At 42.3% G+C, this 25471-nt stretch overlaps 1 protein-coding gene across 1 annotated transcript in view; it reads right to left on the bottom strand.

The window, feature by feature from the left end:
* LOC128446448 (contactin-4) overlaps positions 1–24736 on the bottom strand; it is a 45709-nt gene extending 20973 nt beyond the window's left edge. The window contains exons 1-13 of the mRNA XM_053429496.1: positions 24682–24736; positions 21870–21993; positions 21341–21519; positions 19705–19800; positions 16085–16288; positions 15437–15539; positions 15065–15249; positions 10060–10202; positions 9804–9933; positions 9338–9488; positions 3128–3255; positions 2373–2545; positions 1288–1290 (exon numbers count right to left, since the gene is read on the bottom strand). Coding sequence (XP_053285471.1) covers positions 1288–1290; positions 2373–2545; positions 3128–3255; positions 9338–9488; positions 9804–9933; positions 10060–10202; positions 15065–15249; positions 15437–15539; positions 16085–16288; positions 19705–19800; positions 21341–21519; positions 21870–21993; positions 24682–24736 — 1674 coding nt within the window. The remainder of the gene's footprint in view (positions 1–1287; positions 1291–2372; positions 2546–3127; positions 3256–9337; positions 9489–9803; positions 9934–10059; positions 10203–15064; positions 15250–15436; positions 15540–16084; positions 16289–19704; positions 19801–21340; positions 21520–21869; positions 21994–24681) is intronic.
* Between the last annotated feature and the right edge of the window lie 735 nt (positions 24737–25471).

Genomic DNA, 25471 nt, shown 5'->3' with positions numbered 1-25471 from the left:
GGACATGTCAGAGCTGTACAGTGCCTGCCCTGGGCCTGGCGCTCTCAGCCAGGGAGCATAAATCTTGTAATCACAGAAATACAGTCTCCTAGTTTTTTCCAGGAGAAGTTGATTGATTTTCTCATTCAGTGAGATCACCTCTGGGCAACAGAAATGTCATCCAGGTTACCGGCTCTCCCTTAAGACACAGCACTCAGTAACATCTGCTGGTATCTCTGAATTAGACGGGCACGACTGTGACACATGGGCTCAAAGGCGAGTTACAGTACGGAGTAACGTAGACTTTACTTCTTACTGAGCACAATGACACAGCACGTCAGAAGAAATAAAGTATAACAGCTGGTCTCTCACAGTAACACATTCTCCTCCTTGCATCCCTCCAACGCTGCAGTGTTTCTTCAGTGGTGTTTGTTGTGGTTAGACTGTGGTAGCTAACAAGCGGCTAGCTCAGCAACATGTCTGCTTGGTATCGTGTTCGGTGTGGAGGGGTGTTGGGTTCAGAGGCTGGACTGGTACCGGCTGGGTGGGGTTGAGAGACGTGTGTGAACTGTTTTCGTGACTGTTTTCATACTTTGAGGGTCCCTACTAACTCCCTTCAAGTAATTACGGATAGTAAAAGCCCAGAAAATGTATTTTACTCAATATTGGCCCTTTAAAGCTAATCTCAGTAAATGCCTTTAAAACCAGAATAAAATAACTTAAGGCAGACTATAAGATGTTGCTGTTTTTAACGTACGCGGTTGTGTGTCTAGAATCTTATTTGGTACCTCTGATCTTGTTTTTAAGTTGTGTTTATTTTTTGGGTCGTAACTACGTGTATTTTGCCTGTGCTGTGTTTTCACCAGTGCTGCTGCCTATCTTGGCCAGGTCTCCCTTGATAAGAGATTCTTAATCTCAATGAGGCTTGAGAGCTGCTCGATCAACGGTAGGGGCAGGACAAGCTGCTGATAGAAATAAGAAATCTACAATAGACCAGAACGTCTCATGTCGGCTCGGCCTCCACAGACTACTCGGTCTTCAGTGGTCACATCTTCGTAGCCCCGGAATTAAGAAAGAGTGACATCTTCTTTTATACAAACAGAAAGCTCTAAATTCATATATATTGCCATTTTACCAGGCTAACTGGCCGCTGCCTGTAGACTCTTTATTTAAGAGACAGACATTAGTGTGAGTGGTTTCTATGAAGGGCTCATGCATGGCTGCACCTCAATCCACAGAGCTCCCCAACTGTGTGAGCTTAAACACATTCCCCCCAAAACTGTCACAGACTCAGCTGAGGTCACTGACCTGCTACAGATTAAACATATATTTGACTGAAAATGACGCCATAATATCTACACTGATCGACACCAATTTCTTGAATTAGTCAAATCTTCATAGCTGCCTTTGCATTCGTTAGCCTCTCCCGCTATCTCTCTTCCTCTCTAACACACTAACACACACACACTCAAACGCACAAACAGTGTGATCAGAAACTTACGACTGGGTAAAAGTAACAGAATTTGTAAACTAAGACCATGTATGGAGAGCCGGAGGAGGAGGGGGGGGGATGCGCTTGGTCTGGCTCAATTCGTTTGACAGTGAAAGAGACACAGAGAGGAGCAGTTAATTACTGACAGACCCAGTACAGTCCAGACATGTATGAAAAGACCCACAATGAACACTGTGGATTTACTGATCGCTATAACCATAATATTGATATGGCTGTTGTATAGAAGCGTATCTGCCCCAAGCTTTTTGATCAATATAAACAGTTGATCGCTATATCAGTGATCACTATATCCGGTTTCCACTGTATTATTTGTTTTTTGTACTATTAGTGACTAAATTGAAACCTTAGTGAACTAATTGTTTCCCTACCACAGTCTTAAGGTGTTTGAAGGTGTAGATTGTCAGATTATCTGCTTCCTCCATGCTTCCAGAGTAAATGCTAAACTATAGGCTAACAACCGTCTGGCCCCATACATGACATCATCATACTTTTTTGCGACAACTATATTGACCAAAATGTCAAACCATTCCTTTAAGATTAGATCTATTTCTGTTTTACTTCCACACTTCGCAGAAGACATACAGTCAATATCATTCAGATGCAGTGGGTCTTTTTCATTAAAACGCCTGTTATCATCCCATTCCATATTTTTAAACCCGGGTTTGATGAAGAATCAGAAGGTTTAGAAACACTCGTTATTAGAAATGACTGCACACTGAAATGATGTCTCATCTCAGCCCTGTTATACAACTATCACAGAACTCACCTGGCAGAACAAAACAGCTCTGGAGCTTCAATACCAGGTCTGGCTTTTAGAAAATGATGTCGGTCAAATCCTGGGCCCGATATCAAATAAGGTGTTCACCCGCATTATACATACCCCTCCAATCATTTCAAAGTGCTCCTGTCTGATGAAATCAATGGCTTTGCCGTTGAAAAACCACTTGAAGACGGGGATCAGGGATGAATCGCTGGAAACCTCGCAGGGCAACACAAGGCTCTGTCCCACGGTGGCGTCCAAGCTCAAAGGTGGAACTACGATTCTGGTGGGTTCTACAGCATTATGGGAAAAGGCAGGAAATAAAGGAGAATATTTTGTTACTTTATGTCCATAAAATCCTGCCAAATGAAGAAGGTAATAAAGCTTAATTCATCCAGAATAGTCCAGATTCTGCTCCATCAGTTTAATTAAATGATCTAAAATACTTCACTTAGGAAGCAAATGCCCCCCATAATCCACTAATGAATAATTAAACACACTGCAATCATGGTGTCAACTAGAAAGAGAGAGAAAGAATTGCTCACTATAATCACAATTATTTTTAAAAACCCAAATCTGAAATTGCTTCTCCAGCTCCTTTTAAATTAAATGTTGAGAAAATATTCTTCACTCGCAGCCGTGTGGATGACGGTGCTTTGCCCCACTCTGCTACATGAACAATAACTCACAGCTGACAAAACCATAGATGACTTATACGTCTGTCAAACCGCCGGGAACATAAAACGGCTATATATTTCATTATCAATTTCATGCTTGAGCTGGTATTTTTTTTCCCCTTAACAAAAGTTTACACCCTCGGCTTGGAAGGTACAGTAGTGGAAACTAGGGGAGAAAAAAAACAAAAAGACAAATACCTTTCACCATCAGCGTTCCTGTGCTGCTGGAGGTTCCAAACTGGTTTCTGGCCACACACGTGTACCTGCCGCCATCAGATTTGGAGATGTTGGTGATGCGCAGGGTTCCGTCCTCCATGATAGTCTGTCTGAGGAAAGTGGCAAAACTGAAACAGCTCATCATGGGCTCAGATCTCTCATTTCCTTATCAATCAATAACTTGGTTGTTAATTGAAGTAAAATTGATGATAAAGATCACAGGGACGACTTCCTGCCTGAGAGATGAGGTCTCATCTCTCAGGCCATTTTGTTTCCTCCCCTCTTGATTTGGTTTTGAATGAAGGTTTCAGAATCTATTCCTAAAGTCTATTTGCACGCTTCAGAAGATAACAATTATCTTAGCTGAGGCAGAACAGCTTTGTTGTGGGGTCAGCACAGTATTGATAGCATATATGCATCAGCTAAAACGCACATATTAATTGGACACACAGCAGGCCAGCAGTGTGGGGCTGGCTGGTGATAAGAGGAGGAGGAGGAAGAGAAGGAAGAGAAGGAGGACGGGAGCAGCACAGATTTGACTGGGATCTTAACCTGCAGCCTTATCGCTCTACAGCACGTGGTAGATTGTATCAACGTGCTACAAGCCTTTCTGAGAGGCAGTAGCATGGGAGATATGCATGTAGAAGCATCGGACTTGGGGAAAAACATCAGGCGGGTCTCACAGGAGGAATAAAACTGGGAGTCTGATGAGAAGCACTTGAAACTCAGATTTTGATTACTCAGGATTTTTATGATATTTTTATATCTTATGTAGTATTTTTTCTTTTAGTTTTTACTGTATTTATTCTACAACATTTTATTTATTCAACAATATTAAGAACAACCTGGATTTCTCCATAAATCTGTCACTCTGTGCCAATGTTATGTCTTTTTCTTTATTGTCGTTGTCTTGGAGCAAAACCAATTTCCCTTCAGGGACAAATAAAGTTGAAATTGAAGTAGAGGTTGCATGAGGTTGCTACAACAAGGGCATTCTCGACTATTGGATTTTAGTAGTCGTCAACGGTTTACAAAAATGGCTAGTCAATTAATCAAGAGATAAAACCCTTTTTATGACCCTTGTCAACATGTGTGATTGATATTTTATTTGTAGAGCTTCAAATCATGATAAACATTAGGTGGTCAGTGATAGGACGTTTAGGTTCCTTCTGTTGGCACCTTTTTTTTTGCTGTTGCTATAGAATGAGCTGTAAGCGATTGTAAATGTATGCGGTTACACGTAGCTCTGGTATTGTTGTCAATCACACATGAAAGCTAACACGTGTCGATTACATCAGCGCCCCCTGCTGCACCCTGCTAAACCCACAGCTGAAATAGTCTACAGCAATGCAAGTGTAAATGGTAAATGTTTTTATATTTATATAGCGCTTTTGTAGTTTATGACCACTCAAAGCGCTTTACAGTACAGTTTTACATTCACCCATTCACAAACACATTCATACAGTGCATCTATTCGCAGCACTTAGTTGTTCTATGGGGGGCCATTCAGTGTTCAGCATCTTGCCCAAGGACACTTCGGCATGCAGATGGGTCAGACTGGGGATCGAACTGCCGACCTTCAGGTTGGAGGATGACCACTCTACCCCTCAGCCACAGCCGCCCCGAGTGTCAACTAATGGTTTTGATAGTCGGCTACTGGAGTAGTCTGTGAAACAACTGAAACAACTGGGCGGCTGTGGCTGAGGGGGTAGTTTGGTCATCCTCCAACCTGAAGGTCGGCGGAAAATAAAAAGTAAAGAGGGCTTTCACCAAGTCACCATTTATTCCTGAGTACACTTTAGTCATTGAAGACGACTCAATGAGAAAACTGCGTCAAAACTGTTTCAACTCAGCTCTTATGTAAGAAAATCAACCAGTAACTGAGAGCGAAAAAAGTGAGAGTAGCATATCCCCCCACATCTCCACTGGATAGTACGCCCTCTTTCATAAAACTTCACATTTAAGCCTGGAGTACTTCTTTTGGCGCCCGAGCTCTGAACAGACAAGCGGGAGAGCATGTAAACATATGCATAAACGAGGCAGATAATGCTCTCCTGTTGTGACCTTTGGCTTCAATAAATCAAACAGAAATACTGTGAGCAGCAAGCTCCAAAAAAAAAAAATACAACACACAAACAATTTCATACCGCTTCCCGAGAATAAATATGTATTCACTTGGGCTGAGCTGAGACCCAGAGAGCATGTCTGACACGGGGGTGCTTTGCAGTGATTTATTGACAAACATATCAAACGTTGAGTGATGGAGGCGCACTGAGAACATGACCTGAGGGGCAATGAGCTGCAAAACAAATAGAAAGGTAAAGAACTATCTGCTTCGTAGACAAACTCTGTTCCATGCTGTGAATTTCTATTCTCATCCAAATGCGCTGCCTGGGAAATGCATGGGTAATTTTTTTTTCTCCCTTTCCTCATGACCACTCAATGGAAAACATGAAAACGAATCAATCCCTCCGGTCGCATGTTGAGGCAGGTCCTGTGAGTTACGAAGCGTCCATGGAAAGCTGCCTGTACATACTGATCCCAGCATGAGCACAAATGGAAATTAGAAATAAATATAAAAAAGGAGTGAAAGCCTCTATGGACTTCAATTCACATAGTAGCAGTATGCAAAGTGAAACTAGAAGTCAGCATACAATATTCTGTAAGTTATGTGCAGAAAATGTAACATTTAAATAAGCTTTAATTTTATAGCACCTTTCATATGCAACCGAATGCAGCCACACATTATTAAAACCACTTGATATAAGAACAACTTGAGTGTTTTTTCCCTTGACTACCTTAGCAACTGTAACCACTCAAATTAAGCTTTGAACCAGAGTCAGCATAGAATCAAAGTAGAGTAAACGAAGGCAGATCAGTAACTATGGGATAACCGTTAGGACAGCTCCAAGTGCTTATCATTCAAAACATGGCATAAGAAATTATAGCATTTAAAAAAAAAGGTACAGTGCAAAGCTGTGTAAACGCTCGGCTGTTGAGATATGTTTTATGCTTTCTTTTGAAAATATCTACCGAGCTGGCTTTCCTTATATCTATCGGCAGTGTGTTCCATATTTTGGGGGCATAATTGACAACGGCTGCTTCACCGATCTTCGTTTTGCTGCTGCTGGGAATAAAAAAGGTATTTTAAAAAGAGCCACTCTTGATTTTCTTCCTCAATTTCCGGTTAACCTTAAAGATGCACCAAAAGCATCTGAACAAACTCAGATTGAAATATCAAGGCACAAAATGTGTCATTTGTTGTTTTTTCTTGTGAAGCTAATTCTCAGACATTCAGCAGAAACTTTCAGACTCAACAGTTCTCCTGACTGAAGATTTAAAAAACTCGAGTCGAGAGTTCAGTTACCACGGCAATTCCTGTGTTGAGACAAATACAGCAGCAGCTGGGGAAAAACCTTGCATCTTACCAACATAACCGTGGACTGAAGACAAACAAGGGTTTTTGAAGTTGCGTGAGCCTGTACCTTTAGGTGGATGGATTAAACTGAAGAGGTGTAAGAAACAGAGTGTGGTCAGTGGAAGACGTGGACAGCCAGCCACTAGGGGTGACCACAGCGCTTGGCTTTACTTTAGTGAAGAGATGTTGTCATCCTTACTTGCATACAGTTATAGCTTCCGGTTTTAACCTTGGATGATACGGTAAAAGGTGTACCCACGTCCTCATGTTCTGTTGTCACTGACGTGAGGTTAAAGCATCAGCCTCCTCACAAATTGATGATCCATGTAGACAATGAAGAGATAAAATAATACAAAAAATAAACAGCATCTTCTTGTACAGCAGTCTACAGCCTGTAAGCCGTGTTTTATGATTGGGATAAGGAAAAAAGTCATTCTGACACTTCCGTGACATTTGACTGATTAGATATATACAAAAACAACAGATGAAACTTAGGAGAATATTTGTTTTGGTTATTTGTTTGTTTTAACACAGCAACACTTGAGTCTTGATTTAAAAGTACTGATATTTGTAGCAGGTCTGCGGTTCTCTGGGAGTTTGTTCCGCACATGTGGAGCATAAAAACTAGATGCAGCTTTCACATGTTCAGCTTTGACTCTGGGGGACAGAAAAACAGACCTGTCCCGGGCAGTCTGCAGATCAGAAATCGTTTTCAGTCCTAAAACTTTCCAGTGCTTTAGAAAATCAACAGCAGCATTTTGAAAATAAATCCTCTGACAGACAGGAGGCCTGTGAAAAGATCTAAGAACTGGAGCGAGAGAAAAAAACTTCTCACTCCTCTGCTCTTTGACTCAATTTTCACTTCGGGAACCATTTGAATGTATTCCTTGTATTTCTGAGGCATGTTCTCAGAATTGTTAGATTTTATACACGGTGGACAAAATGTTTTCATCCAGCATACACCAAACACACACAGACACACACAAGATGAGAGATCAAAAAACTGCTGTTGAAATCAGTATTGGAGAGAAAATAAAATCAACAAGTTTCAGAAGCAACAGTGTTCTTGAGACAGACTGACTGAAATCAGACTTCTCTGTTTTCCTCGCCCTCGCTCTTTGTTAGAAAATCTCTCCTATGGAACGTTTTGTAACTCACTTAAGTTGCTGCCCGAACGGAACAAAGAGCCAAGGCTCTCTCAGAAAATTGACGCAATTAAGTCCATTATACGTTTCGAGACTGACGAGGCCTCCTGATGGTGTTTCACACAAAAGACAAGCTTTCATTTGCATGTCTCATAATATGCTGAACAACAGCTTTAAGGGGGGAAATGCCAGGTTGCCAATAATGTCCTTCCTTCCCTTAACAAACATCTAAATGATACAGTATCGTGTCAATACGCTTAAACCAGCATGTCTGTACTGGGAGTCATATTTGCACGCACATTAATGAATATTAATGGTTATAATGTTTTAACCCATAGATGGAATATTTCCACCTCATCTTACTAACCAGGAATAAAGCTAAAATATCCTGGATATGTACACTGCCATCTTTCGCCTATATTGCTAACATAAGATGCATATTTGCCAATGAAAATGCAAATATGATCCCAGTGGACTGTGAATGTATATTTATTCTCACTTTATTGAAACATAGCCCTGTAAATAAAGGAATATGTGTGTGTCAATGTATTTTGACCTATGGCACCTCATTGTATTTCTGATTCTGACTCTCCATCTCCTTGATGATGTGCCCAACGTTAATATGATCGAGAGCCCTAGCTCGTGGCCTTTCCGACACTCCAGCAAGAGAGACAAGATGGGTCATCAGCAGCTCTACTGGAGTCACCCTAGAAATGTAACATCGCTGGAGACATTGGCTTCTTCCAGCTGGACTAGATCCTTTGTGCTGACACGTCCTAAAATGGGTTAAATGATTTCGGGAACACAGATCAAGAAGATGGGATATCCTCAAATAAATGTTAAAAGTAAAGCCTTGGCTAGTGGCATCTAGGTGCTGCTGGAAAATTTCGGGCAATTATTTTTTGCTTGTTGGATCTTTTTCAAAGTAGCCCAGGCCAGCCCTTGTTTCTCTGAACTTATACAATAACATTTACCTTCCTTTCATTTCCACCCAACACCTTATAGAAGCAGCTCTCATACTGTGCCCCACCCGGCTGTTATTGTGTGCATTAGCTTTTGCGTAGGTGTAGAGCAACAACAAGCTGTTTCTTTGTAGTTCGTAGGTGTTGCCTCAGACCTTGAATCATGACACGGTGTGGCCTGTCATGTAGTCAGAGGAAGACTTTCACTGAAAGTCTGTAGACGATTGTTTTTCCTCTGTGGCTTGCACACAAACAGCATCTTTACATGGTGTCTGCCCTTCATCCAGCACTTTGACTGCCTTCAAGAGCTCAGAAACTGTGGGACGCCTTCAACAACTAAATCATATATTGCTCTTGATATAAAGAACTGATGGACTCGGGATCCTGACCTCGCTCTTACATCCACTTAAAAAGACATCACTCAAAGCAGCACACTGACATATAAATCCATGTAAAGAACAAGGTGTCCATCTGAAGAAAAAAAACTAAAAACTTTCTTGAACCAAAACGAAGCTGTTTCATGCGACCCTGACTTCTCGGGTCCCCTTAAGCAGAAGTAAGTAATACATAATGATGAGTCCCAGAAATGAATATGACCATAAGAATAAACACTTTTACAGGGGCCACCAGTGGCACGAGCTGTGGTGCATAGAGCAAAATAGCCTACCTCCTGCCGTCCTTCAGCAGCTCGCCCCCTCTCCACCAAGAGATGGTTGCCCTCGGGGAAGCGTGGGGGCGACACTCGTAGACAACCTCGCCCCCCCTCTGGATCACCGTGGACTTCTTCACGGGGCGCCGGGTGAAGTCAGGCGGGGAGGCTGAGGAGCAGAGCCCACGTTAAGGCCATTTTAGGTTACAGCTGAGCATCAGCCAAAAATGTCAAGTGCATCGGCGGCAATTACAGAAATTATATTTCAACACCAGACCGGCTTACTGTATGAAATAATTATGGAAATGAAAGAGCAAGGCCACGGCTCACTGAGGAACCGCTTAAGCCTGTTTTCATTCATTCATTTAATTTGAGATAGGGTTGAGCTTTTCTTCTACTCACAACACAACGTACACAGACTGTACCTCTGCCTCGCCTCTGGTACAGCTCGTTGTAAAAGATACGAGGCAAACACACTGCTCACCTACAACCTTGAGCTCGGCGCTGGCGTAGACGGCTCCATGCTCGTTCTCTGACACACACTGATACATGCCAGAGTCCGACAGGCTGATCCTGGATATGGTCAGTCTCCCAGCTTCCACATGGATCCTCCCCTGCACATCAGGCCACATGAATATTATTGTCTAAATAGTAGATTTAATGGGTTGAAAATCAGCATTGTTGTCTATAACATTTTTTAACATAAATATCATATGTAAGTGTTTCCTCTGGCATTTTACCTCTGCTGTTAGAGGCTGACCATTCTTTAACCATCTGTATGCAGGCTTAGGTTTACCAATGGCTTTACATTCCCATTGCAGATTAGCATCGATGGCCATATGAGCATCTTTCAGTGTCTGGATCCAGTGCAGATGTTCAACATCTGTGGAGAAGAGGAAATGCACATGGATAATTATCGAGGGGAAAAAAATCAGATTGCAGATTTATTGCATCTCCTGTGGTTTAAATCCAAATCCCTTTTTTGTGAGCACGCATTTTGCGATAACATGGGTGTTAACTTGAAACATGGAATGTCAGTCCTGTTTCGACAGATGGACTCTGGGTCAGATTAACATACATGAAAGGCCACGGCAAATTTGCACCACTTGTTCCATTCAATTTGCATCCCCGTGCTGCATGTAATTAGCTCCTGAATTAGCCGGGCAGCAGCTCATTACACAGTCAGTGCCTTGGACTGACCTCCAGCAGCATCGTGCAATCGGCACACTTCAGTGGGATTTGAGATGAACAGGTTCACAGATAACAAAGTAAAGAAAACCACTCATTAAGTTACAATACAGTATGATCTGCAGAGCTCCTTGCGTTGTGACGGCAACAAGGATAAGTGAACTGTGAGTCTAAAGAAAATACAACTTCACAGAACAAAACTGTTAATACAATCAGAGGGGAGAGGAGTGAGAAGCAAGTGAGGCAGAATGTAGGGGGAGGGGGGGGGGGGGGGTATGTGTGGTTTTGGTGTTGATACATCCCACCAGTACATGCTGCCAAATTTAAACTGTAAATATTCACAAAAAAAAACTGTTGCTTCCTGCAGGGATTTCACAGATCACTGATTGGCAAGTTCAAGTTTAATGAGGGCAAAACCATTAAAAACCTTGTGCCCCCTCCTTATTGAGTTTTTCTTGTTCATTTGTTTGTGTCTTATTACTGAACTGTTTCCTTTCTGTTTAGCTTACATTAATTAATTTATTTGTGGATAACCAATTCATTGGAGTCTTTATGGCATCATGTCTGTGGGCACTAAATTTGCACAGTGCAGTCAAGTGGGGCTCACATGGAAACAGAGCTGGCTTGTAAAGACTTAATTGTCACTTTATCAGGGGGTGTGTCACGGGCTGGCAATAATCAAAGTCAATAACACTGGGCTTCCCTTATGTTCTCTAACAGCGTAAGATATGATGTCATTAAAACAAATAATAAACTTAAAAAAATAAATGAATCATAGAGAAGGAAGACGCTAGAACAAGCTTTAGCAATAATGCTATATTTACATAGTGACTTTGCACTTGCTTGCATTAGGCAAAATTGTGCAAAACGCGAAAGAAAATGGTGAACAGCTCTCCTCTGTTGAATAAAATAAATCAAATTGAGTTCTTATTTTTAAAACACAATTATGAGATTCTCATAAATGACACACAACCTGTTACCTGTTGATTCACAAAAATGTCTCCATCGACAGTTATCATATAGACAAAATGATATCTACCTCAGGGGATATCTACTTTTGGAAGCTGTCATTTGTGTCATTTACACCTGGCACTAAATTGCATTTTCAATTCAGATGAAACCTGATAACATACATTACTCTTGGTATCTTAGCATCTCTAGTGTCCACATTGAAGTCTGAATGGGATCCGACTGCTCTGTCCATCTTAAAGAATAGAAGATGATGTACTGCTGCGTTAATGGTTTACTTCTTTGCAAATGGTCTGGTCTTTACAAAATCAACAGGTGCCATGAGATTGACTTTATGCAGTCACTGGCTTGTGAATGTGAGCTGCTGCTACCCTGCTGGTTTGGTAAATTTGAAAGCAATCATTATTGTTGCCTATGTAATTACCTCCACCAAGAAAGTTTACTTTTCATCTTCGTTTGTTAGAGTTTTGCAGAAACTACAAAGTTCCATTGAATTTGTGAAGGGCTGGAGTGAAACCCAAGGAAGAAACAATTACATTAGCTGCTAATCTGGGTCAGAGGACGACCCAGGATTTTTCTTTCAATTTATTTCTTTAACATTGTGAGTGTTTTTCAAAAAATGTTGTTGATTTCTCAGAGATTCATTCATGGGTCTTGATGAAATCACTCACACATGTTAAGGGGACTGATATTTATGAGTGTGCACAATTTGGTGCGAATCCAAATAGAAATGCAGATCTATTGAATTTGAATGTGATTTCATATGAATACTGTAGGGCCTTCGCAGAGGAAAGTCCAGTTTGATGATTTGAAAACCTCTGAACAGATAACCACAAAACTTGGTGAAAGGATGGGTCAAGGAATAAATCATTGATCTAGATGAAAAATTCAGGACGAGTTAGAGGAGTAATATGTATCAGTGTGTGTAATTTGACGCGTCTTGATTGAGTTTAAGGAGTTTGTTGCGCCCTAGTGGAAGTATGCGTTCTAATAAGTGCTATTCAAGTCGTATATGGATTGTTATCAAATTTGCATTTACACTTCCACATGCGCCCTCGGTGCATCTTGGGGGTTGAGGTGTTTTCAGGACCATTAATCACAGCGAGCAATGTTCATTTCAGACACAATCAACAATGAGTCTCAGTAGAGGCACTTGAATAGTGCTGAGTCAATGTTTGTTCTCAGCATGTATTCAAGAAGAGATCAACACAGGCAAACATGTGCAGAGTTTAAACAGCTCTCTGAGGTAACACAACCAACAAATTAGACATCGCTCGTGAGGCACTATCAACTTATTTCTTATCTTACGCCTACATAGAACACCAGGAGAGGGTTCAGCCTCTAAGCAGGAGAATCCGGAGCTTCACATGTGACCATGGCCTGTCTTGACATGAACCATTAAATCATCTTCCATAGGGACCAATATGTCACTCATGACACATACAACCATAGAGAGTGATGTATGTTGAACGTATGGACACGAGCAACAGCTGAAAGTGTGCAAGGGAAATCTAAATAACACCTTTGACATGTGATAGCTCCTCCACGACCCTGAGCTCACAGAGAACTGCCCTGTACAGCCACACAGTAATTCCAGATGTGTCACAGATTCATTTTGATCCATTCTGACTGATACAGCTCATATACGCTAGCCTGGATGCCTGACGAACTTAGCCCCGCCCACAACATTTTAGGTCGGGCAGTTCGGTCTGGAGTCGCTCCGTTGAGGAAAAATTATGGCCCGACCGGGCCAATCAGATTGTCAGGGCGGGCTTTATACGATGATTGACAGATTTTCAACGGTAACGTAATCAACCACGTCATCAGTGCCCTCGGGTTGAATTCGTTTTCAACAAACATGCCTGCCGCTGGCGAGCTGAGATGTGTAGATGCTGCCATTGAGTCTGTTTTAGAAGACATCGACAGCGCATTCATTTTGAAAGAGGAACACAGAACGTGGAGGCGACGCCAAAGCACCGCGCTAATCCCTATCGCCCCGGCGCTTGGCTGTTCACACCGGACGCTGAAGCGACGCTGAACCGCCGGGCAGCGCTAATAATATCACCCGTTGATCCAGTAGATCGCTGCACGGCTTTGTGCCAGTCACACCGGAGGCTGAAGCACCGCGCTGCGCCAAGGCTGCCTCGCGGTGCTTCAGCCTCCGGTGTGACCGGCACAAAGTTTTAACATGGGAGTGGATGGGAGCCAGCTGTTATTTAAGGCTTGGCGCTCCGCTGAAGCGTCCGGTGTGAACCCGGGTTAGTAAATAACTCACAATGCGTTGCTCTGATTGGTTGTAGGTCTATCGAATTGAGTGAAGAAGAATTTTACTTCCTGGTCAGTTGAAACAGATGATTATGACCAGAATGTACAGATTATATTGCTGTATAAGCTAGTATTACTCCTTGTTGTATTTGATTTATAAATATCTATGTATCAAAGTTGTTTTCTTGAATACATTTGTTGATGAAAGTAATTATGGGATCTTTTTTAAATAGAGCCCAAGAAGCACTGATGCTAAAGGAGAGCAGATCCGAGGTGAACTTTGAAACCTTTGACAAATCAAATTAATAAGAGTTTATTCATGTCCACATTGGCCTGGACCAAACCTCCATGAGTCAAAGCACTTTACGTTTATGTCTCTGCCGTTTCTTTACATTTCATTTAGCACGGTTGCTGTCTTTTGATTGCAACAACAGAATGTCAGAACTGTGATCTTGTTTAACTGGGCCACGTAAGTGTCATTTATTTAGTCTTTTCTCTATTTGTGTATTTGTAGATGGTGTTTTTATTGTTTGCTTGAACTGAATTAGTCTTGTGTTGTTCTTTCAGTATGTAAATTGGCATCCTTAGTTACTTCATCATATTTATGTTTTGTGTTTTATACTATTATACTAAATGATACTTCATTAATATGCTCTGTGGCCATCAACTGAACAAATAAATGGATAAAATAATGGAATGTTTAAAGAAGAAAACACTGAAGTGTATTTTTGCTTGATACTTGCTTCAGAGACAAACTATTCAGCAACAACAATTTACAGTTTAATTTTAACACCACATGAATCAGACCTTGTGGCTTCTAAACTTTTTTACAGGCTGATACTAGTATTTTTAGTTCTCTATCAACACAGTAGACGGGAACAGTCTCGCTCATATCTGCCAACAGAAGAATGTTCACTGACGTGGACTGTCTTTTCTGGCTTTCTGACAACTTAAAAATACAACTCATTTCAAAGCTCTCAGCTTGACATCCGCTTCCTTCTGATTCTGCAGATGTGTTAGACCAATGCTGACGTGTGAGCAATCTCATTTTCTACAAAAAGATAGGATACTAAGTATGCCAGGGGAGTTCCTTAATGTCACAGCCACTAGAAGCAGAGCTAAGAGGCTCCAATAAAGACCAAATTATCTTGACATTGTAATGCTATTTCATACTGAGAAAATAACCCAATCACTTTGAATAGAACAAATAATAAAATACACAAAAGACACTTAACAACAAATGCCAAACTCTGAAATACTGAGGTCCAGGATATAAGGCAGTATTTTAGAGACACAGAAAGTAAATGTTTACATGGCTCTTACTGTGGAATATCAGTTGCCCTCTGGCAACATTTCGTCCTCTGCTGTTTTCGGCTTCGCACTCATACACACCGGCATCCTCCGGGCGAAAGTATGGAATTTCCAGAACCCCACTGGCGTGATTGATTTTAATCTTGCCAGGGAGTGGATTTCCATCAGCTCTTCTCCATGAGATGGAAGGCACGGGGCTGCAGAGGTCACACACACACACAAAAAGGTCAGGCTGGCCACATGCTCCCACTCACGCTGACCAGAAGGACCGTTGCCATGTTTGTCAGCCTGTTTGTTGCAATAGGGGATGTCTGGCCTCTTCAAAAGTTTCACAATGCAATTTGAGGGGTAGAGCTGCAGCATGCTAATGTTTCTGACACTTACTTTCCTAAGGCAAAGCACTCCAGCTTCACAGAGGATCCTTTGGAGACATGTAAGTCGTCAGGAAACTGAACCTCCATCTTTGGCTCGTATTCACCCATCACTGCTGCATGACGGATTAAAGCAAATCACATCAGTCAAAACACAAAACAAGGGCATGCTGTTTCCTGTAATTCATATAGGATCTAGGAGCCAAGGTGCAGATAACACTGGCAGAGAGCGGGCGGCCGTGTTGACGCCGTATACAACAGCGCTGGGCTTAGCGGATGGATGAGTTTGGATTACATATCTGTCTCAGCTGAAATGTGAAGTGGTACACATAAACGGTCCTGATGAGGTTTAGTGTGGCAATCTCTTTGCTTTGTGTATATGTGTCTGTGCCTGCATGTTTTTTTTGTCAGTTCAGACTACATTTCTGGTTATGTAAATATGTGCCTTCATGCAGACACACAGGGTTTCTCGCATGCATAGCCCTCTATAGTTCAGAGGCTCTGGGACGGTGCAAAAGCCTTGCTCGTAAGCAAAAGCAAAAACAGTGTCACGCTCAAGACAAGCGATTTATCTCCCAGGCTCGCCCTCCCTCCGACAGTGTGTGTCAGTTCATTGCGCAAGATAACCAGGAGGCAGCAGAGGCGAACTGAGGATGCTTACCGTCCCTCCTCACCACCACGGGGGTTGGGGAGCTGAGCACTGTCGCATTGGTCATCATGTTTCTCACCGCGCACGTGTAGTTCCCGGCGTCCGAGGCTTCGACTTTGGCTATGTACAAGTTGCCCGTCCTCTGAGAGACAAAGCGGCGAGCGTCTTGCTGCAGGAAGCTGCGTTGTCCGTTGAAAATCCATGAATATTTGATCTCTGAACAAACAAATAAAGAATAGGCCATGAATTGTGGATATTGAGATATAAAAAGAGATATAAAAGTGTTCTTCCAGTACAGCAAGACCTGTAACACATATTGAGGAAATATATTATTACATATTGAAATCGTTTTTCCCTGCCAGAAATAAAGATATAAGATGACTTTAAAGGATGAGGCTGGTGATATTCTATATTTTCCTTGTGTCAATAAATCCCATGAAAAAATAAAACAACTGTTTAATTGATCCAATAAAATACTGCCACTGTTGCCAAGTCTGGCTAATGTAAGGCTCAGCAAAATAGAATTCTGACCTATACCAAGCAATAAACATTGCCACAAGGACAAAGGATCAGTTAATGAAAAATATAAACACTTATGAGCCAAAACGTTATGAACCCCCCTGCCTCATAAGTTGCTGGTACTTGCCAATGAAACATCTCCGACCTGCTGAGGCATGGACTCTACGAGACCTCTAAAAGAGCCGCAAGGCATCAAGGTGTTAGCAGCACATCCTTTTAAGTCCTCTAACTCACGAGCTGGAGCTGCAATGGATCAGGCGTGTTCAAGATCATCCCTCAACATCCTGTCACCAGTCCACAGCTTGTCACTTCTCAAACGAAGATGTCTGGCCATAAAGATTCAGTCTTTAAATCTGACCATTTCTATCAGAGCCAACCCACTGACTGCTGTTCACTTAGTGACAAATAAGAGGAAAAACATGGCTCGAGGCTTTACACACTTAATGTCAATCTAATCTCATTCACCCTGTCAGTGCGTTATGAACAGAAGATTCGAGGAGCCCTTCACATGGGCCAAGTAGTTAATGAGAAGGTTCGAGAGATCTTTTGGGTTGTTGAAGGGGTTGCTTAGAAGATGTAGGTGGCCAATAGAGAGGTTCTTTAGATTGTTTTTGGCGGTTTGGTTTTCCAAGGAGACGTTTTTACTGGTCCTTCAGGAGGTCTTTGAAGAAGAAGAGGAGGAGTTTCAGGGCTAATCTGGGAGTTTCTAGAGGCTCTTTGGAGGTAGTAAAGGTCATTGAAAATGTTCTACATGTAGTATTGGAAGTTTCAGTGGTTAATGACATGATTCAGAGGGGTGTTAGACGGTTGTAGTGGCCAATAAGGAATTTCTATGAGTCCTCTAGGATTTGCTAAGGGTCTTCTAGAATGTTTGGTGGTCCTGTTAAAGGCTCTTGGTCAATGTCTAGGGGTCCTATGTGTGTACACATGTGGTGATGTGGTAGATAGCTTTCTCAACACCACCAGCAATACACAAGATAATGGATTATCTTTGAAATTATGCTGTTAATCCCTCAAATTGTGTCGAATAACCTGAAAGAATTACGAACAAAAAGCAACCAAGAAATTTGTGATCTGTTTTTCCAAGGTTCCATCTTCAACCGGACTGAGCTGGTTGGAGCCTGAGTGCCACAGGCAGGGTATTGAAGTCTATTTAAGTCTGGACGTATTGAGAGATTGGCTGAGGTCAAGTTCAGACAGACAGCAGCGCAGTGAGGTATAATGCAGTCAGCTCACTCTTTTGAATTGGAACGCTGTGTGAACAGACACAGGGGGCGCGGGCAAAAGAATGCAGGGTCGCCGTGTCTAGAAGTTGAGCCTGTCTCAACTATTGCAGCATGACAATGCAACATGTTCTTCAAGCAATCGTATACTGTATGTGCAATAGAGTTCTGGGTAATGTAGACAAAATGATCGTCTTCGTGATAACTCTCCAGTACTGTTAAATCATGTCTATCCTGAGTATAACAAATTCTCCTGCAGTGATTTGATAGTTTACAAGGAGTCACGTATTCTACATTATAGAGTTTTGTATTTCATGTTTCAAAGGTAACTGAAACAACTTTTCCTGCTATTTGAATGAAGGTCTTTTCATCGTTTTTTTTATTTTAATACGTGGGCAAAGAGGAAATTCACAAAGGATACTAGCTAACAAGGTCAAATGGTTGCTTATTAGTCCGTAATTTGCGTGTATTACTGTCATTTATCATTCTCTTTTTGTTTTACAGGAAACATTTGTTTCATAGTGGATCTCAAACTCTTCTCATAGTAACAAGAAGGATTTGTGTCAGAGTACAAGTATAAAACACACACACACACACAGAGACAGAGTAAGAGAGAGAGAGAGCGATGTCTGCAGGGATTGTAGAATGAACTTGACTGTTAGTGCAGCCCTCTGGTATCAGACACGACAATCGGCAGTCGGCCCCTTTGACTGGGCGGACGTCAAAAAGTCACACTCACTTCCTTGAGGGAAAACACTGAATTAAAATCATTACAGGGAAAGTCGAGGCAGCTACTGACAGACCTTTCATGATTAGGGCCTATCAGAGACTGGGTGTGTTAAAGAGCTCCGGTCTCACAGCAGCAGAGGACTTGCAGGCACATAATCTCGTGTCCTCTGACAGTTTTACTCTCAGCTCGGCTCCTTTTAGACTACTTACCTATTGATTGTTCAAAGATGCGTCAGATTATTCCTCTTTTAATAAGATGCATCACTGTTTTACTAAAGCGATGCATCGACACGCATTGAAGAAGATTTGACATAATTCTAACCTTAAAAAAAAAAAAAATCCCTCACCGCTTTTCAATTTTTAACATACCTCAAGCTACCATTGACATCTCGGGCAAATCCCATCAAACGTGTGTCTATGCTCTGTTTAAAGAGGGAAAATAAAGAGATGGCGGCTTTAAGAGGGGGATGGAGGGAAGGCTGGAGGGCAAATTGCTAAAGTGTGGAATCCCACGTGGCCACGGGATTCGGCTGGAAACAGAGAGCGGGGAAAGGCTGGTGTGCTGGCGTGAAATTGTGCTGGTAGGCACCGAATGGCTGCAGGAGTGCGGACCACTTTGAGGGCCTGCTAATCAGCAGCACACAGACACATGAGCCGACTCACAGCTGTGCCACGGGATAAATGCTCTCCCAGTCACAGCAGCCACCAGCAGCCTTTATTACCCACAGATAACCTGCACACATCCAGGAGGGGGAAAAAAAAAGAAAAACGACAGTCGGGGAAGTGGAGCACTGGAGACTTTCTAGATGGCAGCGTGGTCACAGATCATACGGCCGAGAAAAGTGAGCCCAAGGTTAAGAAGTGTGAGGCAATGAACTATAGATGTGAAGGAATGGGTCTGAGCAGGTATGGAGCGGTGGATGGTTCTAAAAAGTTCCCTGCCTGACAGATAAAGAGGAGTGAGTGGAAAACAGGGTGTCAGAGTTGCAGTAAGAAAAAGCAGCAGAAATGGAAGGCGGGAAGGCAGAAAAACAAAAGAGACACAGCAGTGGTACATGGATATAATAAGCAGAAGAGAGAGTAAGTGTAGAGATTGCTGAGGTAAGCAGGAGCATGAAACTCCAGCAGACAGTGCAGAAGAGTTAGGACAGAGTGCTGTACCTCCGTAATGGGGTGGAGGGCCGCAGAGCAGAACCACAGCTTGACCCTCTCTCACTGACACCGTGTTCCTCAGCTTCCTGCTGAAGTTCTGCAGAACTGTTGAGTATGAAATAAAAAGAAATGTAACTTGAATATAGAAAAAAATAAAATTGCAACTTCTCAGGGTTTGACAGCTGTAATAACTTTTACCCAGAGGTGACATCCAGGGAAGGACATTTCATTCTGCAGGATAATTCCTGTCTGGTCACATCACTTACAAGTAAAAGCCAAGATTCCCCCCTGTTAATATCACAACGTGCGCAGGAGATCAGGCGGAGGGTCCTCCAATTGAGCTTAAGCAATAACGTCCACCTTTAATTAAATGCTGCTGTGCTGGGTGTGAGGAACAGAAAAGCAGTTGAGGGAGATTTCAGTCAAATGTCTTTGAAATACCAGCCAAGTCCCAGGAGGGATCAGGCAAATATCAGCAGTGGTCAAAGCGAAACTCACTTTGATGAAGACTGCCCTCAAAATCAACACACAGAGTGCAATCCTCATTCCTGCAGCGTTCGACTGGTGCCTCGGACGTGAATGAAGACGTTACAGCTCTGAGATATATTGGCTCATTGTGGGAACTGTAGGATTTCTGAACTGTTTGTTAGGTCTCAACCTTACAATGGAAAGTGCCTTGAGATAATGTATGTTGTAATTTGGGGGCCATACAAATAAAAGTGAATCAAGATGATATGGCTGGAAAATTTGCAGGAAAGGGGAGCCCTGGAAATCTCTGTGAGGCAACTTGTGGGTGTTTTATTATTCTCATTAGCACTAAAATGTGTCAAGTGTGGTTCAAATAAGACCAAAAAAGCAAACGTAAGATGTTTTAAATTGAATTACACATGTGACCTGGTCAGGTTTCAAATTCATGGGATAAATTATGCTTTTAAAGTTATTTATGACGGATAAGCTAAAAAAAAAGGACCTAATGAATTCCAAAATGTAAAACAAATTTTACATTTAAAAATAGTGAGTCACGAATATACTGTTTATAAATGCTGCTTGTCGTATAGTTTCTGAGGTATCCTGCCATGAACTAATTTACACGAAGACAAAAACCTTAGCTGTTTATGGAGCTACATAAAAAGTCAAGGCACCACCCAAGTTCCCAGCATACTTCCTCTGGAGATTATGATTAGTGCGGCAAATGTTGTGATAATCAAGTATCCACAGTAATCCAGTCGTGGAGATACTTCAGCTCCTGGCTACTATACCATACCTAGCATTTATTCAGTAGTTTGTGTGAAGTGTCTGAGATATTGTGCGTTCACACCAAATGCACAGCCAATTTTTTCAGGCAGTTAGATTAGCAGTTAGTTCAAATATTGCAAGTAAAGTTTGGCACAATGTTGCAAAAAACAATTAGTGCTGGGAGTGAAACTCGCTGGAGACAGGTACTGAAATGAGCAACACGGATCAAACTGGCCACTGATCAGGTAGTGCTGGAACCTGCAGTCATCCAGGCGCAGCTCCTTTAGAAGACGGGGCAATTCCCAGAGCTTGTTTTTTCTCCAATATTTTTATATTTTACCGACCATTTAATCCGAATGTTGAATATGTCTGTCACAATATACAAAAAAATCTGAAAATAGCGACTCACATGCAAACTGGACTTTTGCCTCCCTGCTGACAATGGTCCCAAATGTGTTGGTGGCGATGCACTGATACACGCCTCCATGGTTGATCACATGAGGGTTATTGATCAGCAGGTTTCCCTCGACTAGGCTGAAGTTTGGATCGGATCGATCTGTGTTTATTTCTCTGCCGTCCACCTTCCACCTGTGGATCCAGAAAAGTCAAAATCATTGTTTGGAAGAGAAACAGAAAAAAAGATCCCACAAGAACACAAGGTTAAACATTTAACCTCCTTATGAGTTAGGAATGACTCTCACACAGCGAATACAGTCACACAACTCGTGAACCGAAACAGCTCAGTATTGCACTGCACCACACATTTGAAGATGCTCCACTCCCAGGCTCACCATAGACAGTCAGTACAAGTACCTGTAATGAGGAGGTGGGTTTCCTTTTGCTTTGCAGTTAATAAACACCTGCTTATCATCAGTGCTCAGTGGGAAAACACTGTCACTGGGCTCCTGGGTGAAGCCATAGACAGTCAGTACAAGTACCTGTAATGAGGAGGTGGGTTTCCTTTTGCTTTGCAGTTAATAAACACCTGCTTATCATCAGTGCTCAGTGGGAAAACACTGTCACTGGGCTCCTGGGTGAAGACTGGACCGTGGCGTGTATTCTCTGGGTTGGAAAAAAAGACCAGAAACACATTAGCTGTACAATGGCGCAGAGACAGTGACACTGAATTAATGCAAAAAATAAATGAAGGAGCGCTCGGGAAAACTGTATATAAACTCTACAACCATATAATTAGCTGCCAACGGGGCTGTTTGAGTGGATTCTGCATTTAATCAACCCTCTCGTGCACATGTCACACGGCAGATATTGCAACGGTGATGAGAGCGCAATTAACTCAAGATAACCCTGTGGTATATCGGCCAACTGGTGTATTCCATACGCAGTCTGCGGCATATGAGTCATGAGGTTGTCTTTTACTTTGCTGGCCTCATTCAGTCAGAGCACTTACATGTACAGTCACTTTTAAAGTGCAGCTATCCAGATGAGTACACAGTTTACAATAACTCAAGTTACAGTTACACTGGAAGTGCAGTCACAGGGGGGAAATGAAGTCGTCATTGATGCATTGTTGAATAAACCCTTTTCTGAATTATGTCAGGGCTATAAAGGCCTATTGGTAAGTACATGGGCTGGTTAATTGATTTACGCTTTATTTCATTAGGATCTTAACAAAAGTCGGATAACTTGGTTAGGGTATTTACATGAGCGTTGCAATACTCAGAGCATGGCCTTACTCTGGTTATAATGTCATTATTAGAGGAGCCAGTAAAGTTGTTGTCTATATGCAGGTTTGGGCGTGTGTGTGTGTGTGTGTGTGTGTGTGGGTGTGTGTCTGCTCCATGGGGCCTGTTGTTCCGGTTAGCTCCAGCCACACTATCAATACACAGGAGTAATTAAACAGTGTTGCACTAATTACTCCTGTGAAATCTAGCATTTTTTCGATAGAAAGCGCACACACCCCCCCACACACACACACACACACACACACTGGTGTCTTGCCTCCCTTTCCTCTGGCACCACGTGTCACCCATCAGGCTGCACACCAGCGGTACTCTTAAAAATTGCTCATTTCTCTTTTTGTGCACTTGAGAGGATGGAACGCTCTCTTTTTTATCATACACGTCTCTAACCTTGACTAGGACAAAGAGTGCTTGCCTCCCTTATCATCATCATCATCATCATCATCCTAATGAGAGTGGGAGTCTTTGCCTCAGGTAAGGGCCTTGCTTTCCCAGCCTCTGAGGGAAGGGGGGGGGGCGCTTCATTTTTACCTCGGTTGCAGTGTCCTTTAAATTAAACAAATTAATGAACCTTTAATAGCCGGGCTATTTCACCTGGGAAATGATCCGGTGGTTTGTGCGTACACGAGCCTATAAACACACCAACTGGACTGACCACTGACACACACACACAAATTACACTTAATTAGGTTTCATGGGAACGCATACAAAAGTGAGCTCAATAGCAGGCATATGTACGTACAAGACAGCGTGCAATGCCATGCACGTTACCCTTCATCGTCTTCTCTGTGTTAGCAGACTGCAGAGATATACCTCAGTGAAACTGCTGACTTGAAATGAGATGCGAAATCAATGGCAATGAAATCATAAATAACAATACAATAGACCCCACTCCATATGCTAACAGACACAAACATTTACATGAATTTTTTTTGACCACTTGAGTTCCGTACACAGATTATCTGTCAAAATGTTACTTCCAATGTTAATCTCACTCAGTTATAATGGAGCCACAGGTCCCCAATCCAGCCATAAAGAACAAGCACTAAGCAAGGTTTTAACTCCTTAGCAGTAGCTCATACAGGTATTAACGGACTGAAGTTAAATATTATTCTGCTTTCCTCTCATTCTGTGGATCTGTGTTACTGAGAGCGGAGTACAGCATAAATTAGGGTTGAGAAAAGAGTTACATTTCAAGTAAGGGGCAGCAGCTGGACATAAAGCAAGGAAATTACATAATAAAACAGGGAGGCATAAAAAAGAGAGAGGGTGAATTCTTCCCCACACAATAGCTTCTCTTTAGATGTAAATCCAACAGTGAGTCAGTGAGAGAACTTACATTCTGGTTTGACAAGTGAGCTCTAAATGTAACCGTTTATCTTATGACACCAGGTAGTGTCACTTTACCTTGTGACCACTTCCTCCTGTTCAATAACAAAAACTACACCACTAAATTCTGACTCTACTGTGACTCTTATTATGAAGCTACTGCTTTGAGTAGACTACGATGGCTAAAACGTCTCACACAAGCGTGTTAACGGAAAACAACTGCAAAAGCCACACAGCAGAATCACAACCAAATTGGATCTGAGTGACAATGCAACAAGCAGAGTAATGTTATGATGACAAGTCATGGATGTATTTTGTGAACCTGTGTTTGTTAAGACCAAGGTGTTAGCACAGGTGCTTCAGGCCTCCAAAATGAACCAACGCTTGAATAGAGCTTGACTGGGTTTTTGCAAACGAGACACAGAAAGTTACTCTGCTCCTTTTATTGACAACATCTGCTTTCACTCACTTCCATTGTGATTGTGTTGCCATTGTGTGGCTTTTTGTGGTTCTGTTGTGGCTCTTTCGTTTGTGTTTTTATTGATGTGCTTGTGTAAATCATCACCGTATTAGACGACCACGATTGCAATAATAATATTGCTATTATCATTTAATATGGCATCGTATCACAGACATGCATGAGAACGAGGCGACCCAGCCCCCCTGAGAGACGTATGCATATCAGGTGTTTCGTGAAAGGCGACTCGACTCGTCTTCTTACCAGCCAGGCACTCTTTGAGTGACAGAAGGATTAACAGTTCCCATGGCAACGACATCTTCATTTTCCAAGGTCAAAGATTCTCCTTCTTCCAATCCAGTTGCCAGAGAGTGGAGAATACTTTCCTGTTTTCTTCCTCCGTTCGGCTGTGGGGGAAAAAGGAGGGAAATTGGGCGCAGTGGAGATGAGGAGATGCTAAATAAAAAAAATAAAAAACAGGCTGAAAGTTGTGGAAAATCGTTGAACCATCAATAATTCATTCAACCGAAATAAGCAGAGCCGAGATACAATGCCAAAGAGCCAGCTAGCGGCTGATTCTGAGAAGCTGATATTTAGTGTATACATACTGCTGCCACACTATCGCCCAGGAGCAAGTCAGGAAAAAGAGAGCAGAGGCTCAGAGCAGCAACAGAAGAGCAGAACATCCTGCCAACGGTGATGCTAAGCCTCCTGAAAACTGTTGGTTCAACATATTTACTCTATTGCAAAATGTGTGCTGTGTTAAGTGCCAGCTCTATAGCCACAGCATCACAGGGAATGCCAATGAATAAACACACACATTGAACTGAATTCCTTCGTTCAAAGCCCTGCCGTCAGCACATTGTTCACGGGTCGTGATGCCTAGATTTACTGATATTGATTCCGAAAGTGTACTGTGTGCAGGTATACTCTGCTTTACTTCATCTGAAGACCGTGACCCTACCTGGGAGGTAGTTAAGGAGTTTGAATGAATTCCAAGTGGTGTGCAGACATTTCTTGTCTAGTGATTCATGGCTTTACGTAGATTAAGAGT

The sequence above is a fragment of the Pleuronectes platessa genome, chromosome 2 (assembly GCF_947347685.1).
Source record: "Pleuronectes platessa chromosome 2, fPlePla1.1, whole genome shotgun sequence".
NCBI lineage: Eukaryota > Metazoa > Chordata > Actinopteri > Pleuronectiformes > Pleuronectidae > Pleuronectes > Pleuronectes platessa.
This window is presented reverse-complemented; position numbering and strand designations above follow the sequence as displayed.